At 52.8% G+C, this 9,924-nt stretch overlaps 1 protein-coding gene across 1 annotated transcript; it reads right to left on the bottom strand.

Moving 5' to 3' along the window:
- Nucleotides 1-378: 378 nt before the first annotated feature.
- Nucleotides 379-5,931, bottom strand: LOC133339801 (histone-lysine N-methyltransferase PRDM7-like; the record flags this gene model as incomplete). The annotated part of the gene is made up of 5 exons (XM_061547944.1): nucleotides 5,199-5,931; nucleotides 3,674-4,008; nucleotides 2,560-2,588; nucleotides 1,605-1,720; nucleotides 379-454 (listed from the first exon to the last, which is right to left on the bottom strand). Coding segments are annotated over exons 1-5 (860 nt in total), but the record flags the coding sequence as incomplete, so codon positions are not given.
- Between the last annotated feature and the right edge of the window lie 3,993 nt (nucleotides 5,932-9,924).

Consider the following 9,924-nt stretch of genomic DNA (forward strand, 5'->3'; position numbering starts at 1 on the left):
TTCTCTCCCGTGTGTGTTCTCTGGTGGCTGTGAAGATGTTGTAAATGTGCAAATGCCTTCTCACACACGGTGCACTTGAACGGCTTCTCTCCCGTGTGTGTTCTCTGGTGGCTGTGAAGATGTTGTAAATGTGCAAATGCCTTCTCACACACGGTGCACTTGAACGGCTTCTCTCCCGTGTGTGTTCTCTGGTGGCTGTGAAGATGTGATAGCCGTGCAAACGCCTTCTCACACACGGTGCACTTGAACGGCTTCTCTCCCGTGTGTGTTCTCTGGTGCTTCTTCAAGGTACTCTTGTAGTCTGTGCTGTATGGACATTGGTCACACTGATGACTTTTGTTACTGGGCTTAGTGGGGTGTCTGCTCTGCACGTGATACTGTAGACTCGAGCGGCAGATGAACTGACGGTTGCAGGCAGGACACGGCAGCCTTGTGACCTCCACACCCACTCCACCTGCGTCATCCCAGAGGAACAAGACACACGCGCACACACCAACATCTAGACATGAACACTCTTGCACACGTGTGTGTATACACAAAGGTAAAGGTTTCCCACAGCCATATCAGACTGTTGGGCAAGTGCTGTTTGCGAGTACCTATGAAGGCCGGCATGGCACACGAGGGAGTAGGTGGCCAACACCAGGCCCGGCCGCCTTTGTCTCTCCAGTGGCGATGTTTCCACGTTTAAGCTAGGTACTCATTTGAGGCTGAGTCAGCCTAGGGGAGGCCTAAATATTCACCACTGACGTTGGCCGTGAGTGGGAATCGAACTCAGGTGGCCGGGTTCGTAGTGCAGTGGGCTCCATTATATATACACACAAAGACAAAGAACCCCCATATAGCCTGTATATACTTTTGGGACAAGTGCTGTTATGGGCACCAATGAAAGCCAACACGGCACACGAGTGGGAGGGTGGCCAGCACCACACATAGCCGCCTTTGTCTCCCCAGTGGCGATGTTTACTACTACACACCACACCAGTTACTCACTTCCACCTTATCAGTGTGGCTGGTGCCTATCATCTCTGGTGAGTGGTGGCTGTCATCTCTGGTGAGTGGTGGCTACCAACTCTGGTGAGATGTGGCTATCATCTCTGGTGAGTGGTGGCTATCATCTCTAGTGAGTGGTGGCTATCATCTCTGGTGAGTGGTAGCTACATCCACATCTCTGGTGAGATGTCGCTATCATCTCTGGTGAATGGTAGCTATCATCTCTACTGAGTGGTGGCTATCGTCTCTGGTGAGTAGTGGCTATCGTCTCTCGTAAGTGGTGGCTGCCATCTCTGGTGAGTGGTGGCTATCATTTCTGGTGCGTGGTGGCTATCATCTCTGGTGAGTGGTGGCTATCATCTCTGGTGAGTGGTGGCTATCGTCTCTCGTGAGTGGTGGCTATCATCTCTGGTGAGTGGTGGCTATAGTCTGGTGAGCAGTGGTGAGTCTCTGGTGAGCAGTGCTCACGGTGTTCCTCGCTTGGTGGAGGCTGCACGGGCTGCAGGTCTCTGGCGGTGGCCCTAGGAGCCATCTCGCTGCTGCTGCTGCTGCGGCGTCGCGAGGGCCCGGCCTCGCAGGCGATGCCCAGCTCCTGGGCGAACTCCTCGCCGTACCAGACCAGCAGCTCAGAGCCGGGCCCCACGGCACGGAATGTGCGGTAGTAAATCTGCCCCGGTGCTGGAAGGCCACCAGGTTCTGCTCCTGCTCATTCCTCGCGCAGTTGACGAACCTGCGCGGGCAGACGCGGGGGCGGGGTGGGCGCCGTTAGCGAGCGCCTATTAAGGGCCGGCACTGGGCGCTACGTGGGGGTGGTGTGGCTGGAACCACGCTCCGTACCGGTGCTCATTTGATGCCGAGTCGACCAAGGGGAGGCCCAGGGTTGGTCTCTGTGTGTAGTGGGTCTGGTCTCTGTGTGTAGTGGTTCTTGTCTCTGTGTGTGGTGGTTCTGGTCTCTATGTGTAGTGGTTCTGGTCTCTGTGTGTGGTGGTTCTTGTCTCTGTGTGTGGTGGTTCTGGTTTCTGTGTGTGGTGGTTCTGGTCTCTGTGTGTGGTGGTTCTGGTCTCTGTGTGTAGTGGTTCTGGTCTCTGTGTGTGCTGGTTCTTGTCTCTGTGTGTAGTGGTTCTGGTCTCTGTGTGTGCTGGTTCTGGTCTCTGTGTGTAGTGGTTCTGGTCTCTGTGTGTGGTGTTTCTGGTCTCTGTGTGTAGTGGTTCTGGTCTGTGTGTGCTGGTTCTTGTCTCTGTGTGTGGTGGTTCTGGTCTCTGTGTGTAGTGGTTCTGGTTTCTGTGTGTAGTGGTTCTGGTCTCTGTGTGTAGTGGTTCTGGTCTCTGTGTGAAGTGGTTCTTGTCTCTGTGTGTAGTGGTTCTGGTCTCTGTGTGTAGTGGTTCTGGTCTCTGTGTGTAGTGGTTCTGGTCTCTGTGTGTAGTGGTTCTGGTCTCTGTGTGTGGTGGTTCTGGTCTCTGTGTGTGGTGGTTCTGGTCTCTGTGTGTAGTGGTTCTGGTCTCTGTGTAGTGGTCCTTCAGACAATAATCACCTCATCCAGTTTGATTTAGATTCATCCTGAGCATCAACATATTCACGATCCTTTTGTTTTTGTAAATCTGAAACACACACGCACACGAGCGGATCCACGGATAATTAATGTCAGTTGGACTGTAAGTTGAACTTCTTTCGTACCGCACGTAGCCAACCATGCTGATCGGAGGTGCGGGGGAAGGACAACAAACTAAACACTAAAAGCAGTTCTAAAGAAATGCATTTTCAATCTACAAGATTTTAAAGTGCATAGCTCCCAGTGGCTTCCTAACATTGGAAGGAAGAACCTTCCAGACGGCCGCAGAAGTGCATCTGTAAGCGCCGCGCCATGCGGTGACCACCGTCTTTGCTGTGTGTTACAAGTTCAAATAATTACGTTAATTTTTGGGTCTCTCTGTGATTCTGGGGGTCTTTGGGTGAGTCTCTAGGTCTCTGTACGAGTCTCTGGGTCTCTGTGCGAGTCTCTAGGGTATCTGTGCGACTCTGGGTCTCTGTGTGAGACTGTGGGTCTCTGTGCGATTCTCTTGGTCTCTGTGCGAGTCTCTGGGTCTCTGTGTGAGACTGTGGATCTCTCTGTGCGATTCTCTGAGCATCTGTGTGAGTATCTGGGTCTCTCTGTGTGAGTCTCTGGGTCTCTGTGTGAGTCTGTGTGTCCCACTGTGAGTCTCTGGGTCTCTGTTCAAGTCTCTAGGTCTCTGTGCAAGTCTGTGGGTCTCTCTATGCGAGTCTCTGGGTCTCTGTGCAAAGTCTCTGGGTCTCTCTGTGCCAGTCTCTGGGTCTCTGTGTGAGTCTGTGGGTGACTGTGTGAGGCTATGGGTCTCTGTGCGAGTCTATGGGTCTCTGTGTGAATCTATGGGTCTCTGTGCGAGTCTATAGGTCTCTGTGCGAGTCTATGGGTCTCTGTGCGAGTCTATGGGTCTCTGTGTGAGTCTATGGGTTTCTGTGCGAGTCTATGGGTCTCTGTGTGAGTCTATGGGTCTCTGTGAGTCTCTGGGTCTCTCTGTGCCAGTCTCTAGATCTCTGTGTAAGTCTGTGGGTGACTGTGTGAGGCTATGGGTTTCTCTGCATCTCCTTCACGAGCCTCCTCTCCACACACACGATGATGATGTAGGAATAGGAGGAGGCTGCAGCAGTAGCAGCAGCAGCTCACCAGCCAGCAGTACTCGCTCACGGGGTTCTCCTCAGACACCTCTCCCTGGTAGGGCCCAAAAATCACCCCCTTGGGCAGCTTCTTCCTGTTGCTCCACACCCCGAGGCCGGCGCCGGCGATGGAGGAGGCGCCGACGGTGAGGCCCTGGGGCAGGCTGAGCCGGGCCCTGTTGGCCACTCCCGGGGCCACGGCCGCGTCTGCAATGAACTCTGGCGGGCCGTGCACGGAGCACTCCCCCAGGTAGAAATCCCTGCACAGCTCGCAGACTGAGAGCCACAGCAGCAGCAGCAGGAGGAGGGCGAACCGCAGTAGCAACAGCAGCAGCAGCAGTGGCACTGTGAGAGAGTGAGAGGGTGAGGAGCGCTCCAGACAGATGCCTCCTTTCCTCCCTCTCTGCATTGTGAACTTCTTTAGCTCGCTCATCGGAGATGTAAACCCTGTCACCCTCCCTGCTCCCTCCCTGCATCCCTGAGTGAGGGAGCAAAAGACAGGGAGGTAAGTGAGAGTGCGAGAAAGGGAGCGTGTGAGAGGGAGGGAAAGGGAGAGAGAGTGAGAGGGAGCAGGTGGAATATATCGAGTGAGAGCGCGGGAGCAATAGAGAGAGATAGGAGAGAGTGTGAGAAAGTTAGAGTAAGGGGCCGTCCATAAATGACTTCATGCACCTAGGGGGGTGGGGGGGTCAGACATTTGTGACGATGTGTGAGGAACCACAGACAACACGTTCTACTTAATTAAATACTTTTTAATAAATGTTTTCTCCTACAACATCAGACTGCAGTGCCACATTAAATATGCACTACAATGACAATAGTTTGAAGCGATTTTAAGCATATTAAATGAGCTTTGTGACGTCACATTTGAGGGGGGGGTCTGACTTTTTGTGATGTCGTGTGATGGGGGGGAGGGGGGTCCAAAATCGCGTGACGCCATTAATGGACGGCCCTAAGAGAGTGTGAGAAAGTGACAGTGTGAGAGAGAGTGTGAGAAAGTGACAGTGTGAGAGAGAGTGTGAGAAAGTGACAGTGTGAGAGAGAGTGTGAGAAAGTGACAGTGTGAGAGAGAGTGTGAGAAAGTGACAGTGTGAGAGAGAGTGTGAGAAAGTGACAGTGTGAGAGAGAGTGTGAGAAAGTGACAGTGTGAGAGAGAGTGTGAGAAAGTGACAGTGTGAGAGAGAGTGTGAGAAAGTGACAGTGTGAGAGAGAGTGTGAGAAAGTGACAGTGTGAGAGAGAGTGTGAGAAAGTGACAGTGTGAGAGAGAGTGTGAGAAAGTGACAGTGTGAGAGAGAGAGTGAGAAAGTGACAGTGTGAGAGAGAGTGTGAGAAAGTGACAGTGTGAGAGAGAGTGTGAGAAAGTGACAGTGAGAGAGAGAGAGTGAGAAAGTGACGGTGTGAGAGAGAGTGTGAGAAAGTGACAGTGAGAGAGAGTGTGAGAAAGTGACAGTGGAGAGAGAGTGTGAGAAAGTGACAGTGTGAGAGAGAGAGTGAGAAAGTGAGAGAGAGAGTGAGAGGGAGCAGGGGGTCTCACAGAAGAAGTCGTCGTCCTGGGGCTCCTCCACCTCTGTGTAGACTTTCCTCTCGCGCGGGCGCAGGCCGTAGCGAGAGCGAGCGCTGCGCGACACCGCCACAGCCTGGGCGGAGGCCGGCGGCACGGAGGAGCCTGCAGGCAAACACGGCGAGATGTTGACTACCTCTCGTGGTATACGGGAGGTCGTGGGTTCCATCCCGACCCTGACGAAGCCTGCTGTATATTTGGAGTCTGCGTGTCTCTCTCTCCTCCGTGGCGAGATGTTAACTCCCTCGCATGGTCTACAGGAGGTCGTGGGTTCCATCCCGACTGTATAGTTTACAACATGTTACCCTATTTGTATTTTTGTATTTTTAGATTGTATATTATGGCTAGTTTACATTTTATATTGTACACTTATTCACAATTTTACATACTTTAGCCCCTTAGTATTAGTTAGACTTTGTAATTTTAGTATAGTTTGACTGTATACCACTCATTTCAGTTTTAAGATTCCTACATGTTGAATGTATGCACCTTCCGGCCATAGTAAATTCCTTGTCTGTGCAAACTTTCATGGCGAATACCTCCCCGTGGTTGCGTGGATTTTTCTCCGGGTCCTTCGTTTTTTTCCCTCGACATATAGAACCAACGTCATGCGTTGAGAATATTTGGCTGCTATAAATGTCCACGTAATGACGATGATGACAAGTCACTTCGTTGAGCTCTTATTTGTGATAGCCAGTCGCTTCTGAAAAACAGCTACACAGCTCAGTGGGGCACACCCTGGTTGCTAATCCTGCATAATGCACGGGCATATGTAGTATTAATCACATACCTGCATTTCCCATATCCCCTCCCTTTGATGCTGCTAGTCCTGCATAATGCACGGGCATAAGTAGTACTAATCACATACCTGCATTTCCCATATCCCCTCCCTTTGATGCTGCTAATCCTGCATAATGCACGGGCATGAGTAGTACTAATCACATACCTGCATTTCCCATAAATATGCTAAATGCCTCTTGATATGCATATTCTTTTGTCAAGGCGCTCTTTCCCCCCCTTCCAACCCAGCTTATATATGCTCCAAGCACGTGTGCTGTATCATTCAGACGCTGTCGCCTCGACAGACCTGGTTTTCACCTGAGGACGGCTGCTTGCGTTGTGGCCGAAACGTCGTGAGAATTGTTTTGTTATGTTTTATTTTATTATTTTATTACTTCCCTTCTACGTGACTTTACCGAAAGAACCAATAAGAAAAATAAACATCGTTTAGTTCATAGGCTGCATCAGTACCAGCAGCAGCCCTGACAGGAGCACATGTAGCAGTAGCATCAACAGCAGTGGCGACTTCCATCAGCACTAACAGAAGATTGCGGAGTTCCGGTGAGAATAGAGGGGAGCGTGGAGTTCCGGTGAGAATAGAGGGGAGTGTGGAGTTCCGGTGGGAATAGAGGGGAGTGTGGAGTTCCGGTGGGAATAGAGGGGAGTGTGGAGTTCTGGTGAGAATAGAGGGGAGTGTGGAGTTCTGGTGGGTATAGAGGGGAGTGTAGAATTCCGGTGAGAATAGAGGGGAGTGTGGGGTTCCGGTGAGAATAGAGGGGAGCGTGGAGTTCTGGTGAGAATAGAGGGGAGTGTGGAGTTCCGGTGAGAATAGAGGGGAGTGTGGAGTTGCGGTGGGAATAGAAATCACCGCTGCAGGCTACGCACCTCCACGTATCCTCTGGAGCGCCACCCTCAGGGCCTTTGCAGGCGGTGGCTCTGCGCTCCAGCCTGAACATCGCCATCCTGGCCTTGTGCACCTCCCTCAGCTCAAATCCCCTGAACTCCTCCTCCTGCTGCTCCTCCTCCTCCACGCCCTGCAAGATGCTCCACACGTACTCCAGGGCTTCCGCTTTAGTCTGAGCGGAGGGGGCGGTGGGGTGAGGGGGCGGAGGGGGTGTGGGGGCGGAGTTGGTGCGGTGACCAGCGGTGGCTAGGAGATGTTAACTCCCTCGCCTGGTACGCAGGAGGTCGCGGGTTCCATCTCGACCCTGACACCTCATCGGATTCCTCCAGTACAATACATATTTTAATTCTGATATTCTGAATCTGTAAATCTGATTCCATACATCAAGCAGAACCATGCCGTCATGCTGAACCTCGGTGGGTATGGCAGGCCATGCCTCTTCACAACTCAACTAATTAATAAACTAATTATAATAATGTAGTGGACACCGTGACGACAGAGACAGTTGAAGTAGAGGCAACCCATATTTATTAACTCTGAGCCCGTTACAGCTTCACACTTGAAGAGGTAACGGCCTCTTCACCCGTTCTCTCAAGGGAGCTAACTCCCCAAGCTAACTCACCGACTCCCCACCAATACTACGACCCTCCTCTCAAGGAGACTACCTGACCTGGCCCAGCCAAGGCACAGGTCCCGACCACCAGCCACACGAATCCGGCCCTTACAAGGACATCAGCCTTCGCGCTCTGGGGTCGCACCACTGGCTTGCTCTGCCCGGCCTTTAGAAGGACAGCGGGTCAGAGGAGTCCCAGGGTCTAGCTAGCTGGACTTCAGCTGGTTCTTCGTCCTTGGCTTGTTCGAACTAACTCTCTCCTCTCAGAGTCTCGCCTTTTATACGATTCCCCACTGAGGGGCGGGGTTCTGTGGGATCACACACACCCCACAGCCCCCTCCCCTCGGGAGGGGCCCCGGCTAGGGATATCACAACCGCCCCGCACAGGTAAGTAATGGGAGTTAACCGGAGCTGGTGTGCGCGCGTTCCAATACCACCACCACCACAATAATGACGCACGTCTCTGGTATAATTATATAGAAATTACTTTTATAACACAGACCAGTGGAACATTTTTTTGTACTTTTCGTAACAGCTATTTTCATTGGAGTATATGACAGGTGAGGCTCTGCCTCGCCCGTCTCCCCTGACCGCACGTCCCTGGTATAGCAGTGTCTAGTAGTATGTATGTACGTTGAATGTCTTTGTCACCGTACGTAGCCAACCTCGCTAATGGGAGGTGCGGGGGAAGGACAACAAACTAAAGACAACAGCAGCAGCAGCTGTAACGAGAGGAGTGCCGTGCGCTGTGCACAGAGACCTTGCGCTTGCTGGAAGCTGCCCTCGCGTGAGACTCTCCCACGGTGGCCCAGCGTGAAGCAGCCCCCTTGCCTCCTCCTGCGTGAACACACGCACACACGTGAACACACGCACACACGTGAACACACGCACACACGTGAACACACGCACACACGTGAACACACGTGTGAACACACGGACACGCATGAACATATGCAAGGACAAAGCTCCCCCGTATAGCCTTAACAGACTGTAGGGGCAAGTGCTGTTAGTGAGCACCTATGAAGGCCAGAACGGTACACGAGGGGGTGGGTGGCCAGCACCACGCCCGACCGTCTTTGTCTCCCCAGTGGTGATGTTTACACACCGCACCAGGTACTCAGTTGAGGCTGAGCCGACATAGGGGAGGCACAGGACCGGTTCAAATAATCGTCACTGGTGTTGACCGTGAGCGGGAATCGAACCCGGGTCGCCGGGTTCATAGCGCAGCGCGCTAACCGCTACACTACCGCTCCCCATATGCACACGCGTTAACACACGCACACACGTGTGAACACACGGAAATGCATTAACACACACACACGTGTGAACACACCCACACGCGTATTTACGCATGCAAACATTTACTCACTCACATATTTACCAAAAAGTCAATGATCTCCCCTGTGCCGCCTTAACAGACTGTTGTCACAGGACAGAACCAGGTGCCATGCCATGGGTTGACTGTTGTGCCAGGCTAGGTGCAGGTCACGAGACGGACCCTGCAGGTGCCATAGGTTTACTGAGATGACTGCCAGATGCACCACCTGTGCCCGCGACTGTGCCAACTCGGTCCACAATTAAAAAGATGCCCCGTGTAGCCTTCACAGACTGTTGCGGTCAAGTGCTGTCAGCAAGCAGCATCTACGAAGGCCAGCACGGCACACGGGGGGATGGGCAGCTAGCAACACGCCCGACCGTCTTTGTCTCCCCAGTTGTGATGTTTACTACACACCACTGCACCGGGTACTCATTTTGACGCTGAGTCAACCTAGGGGAGGCTCAGGACCGGTTCGGATCGTCGTCACTGGTGTTGGCCGTGAGCGGGCATTTAACTTGGTTCCGCTGGTGATTACAACCAGCTTCATCAAGCGAGTCTACAGGGGTCTCTGCGTGAGTCTACAGGGGGTCTCTGTGTGAGTCTACAGGGGTCTCTGCGTGAGTCTACAGGGGGTCTCTGTGAGTCTACAGGGGTCTCTGTGTGAGTCTACAGGGGTCTTTGTGTGAGTCTTCAGGGGGTCTCTGTGTGAGTCTACAGGGGGTTTCTGTGTGAGTCTACAGGGGTCTCTGCGTGAGTCTACAGGGGGTCTCTGTGTGAGTCTACAGGGGGTTTCTGTGTGAGTCTACAGGGGGTCTCTGTGTGAGTCTACAGGGGGTCTCTGTGTGAGTCTACAGGGGTCTATGTGAGTCTACAGGGGGTCTCTGTGTGAGTCTACAGGGGTCTCTGCGTGAGTCTACAGGGGGTCTCTGTGTGAGTCTACAGGGGGTCTCTGTGTGAGTCTACAGGGGGTCTCTGCGTGAGTCTACAGGGGATCTCTGCATGAGTCTACAGGGGGTCTCTGCGTAAGTCTACAGGGGTCTCTGTGTGAGTCTACAGGGGTCTCTGCGTGAGTCTACAGGGGTCA

Source organism: Lethenteron reissneri, unplaced genomic scaffold, assembly GCF_015708825.2.
Source record: "Lethenteron reissneri isolate LAM-NWPU_2019-01 unplaced genomic scaffold, ASM1570882v1 scaffold_339, whole genome shotgun sequence".
NCBI classification, from domain to species: Eukaryota; Metazoa; Chordata; class Hyperoartia; order Petromyzontiformes; family Petromyzontidae; genus Lethenteron; species Lethenteron reissneri.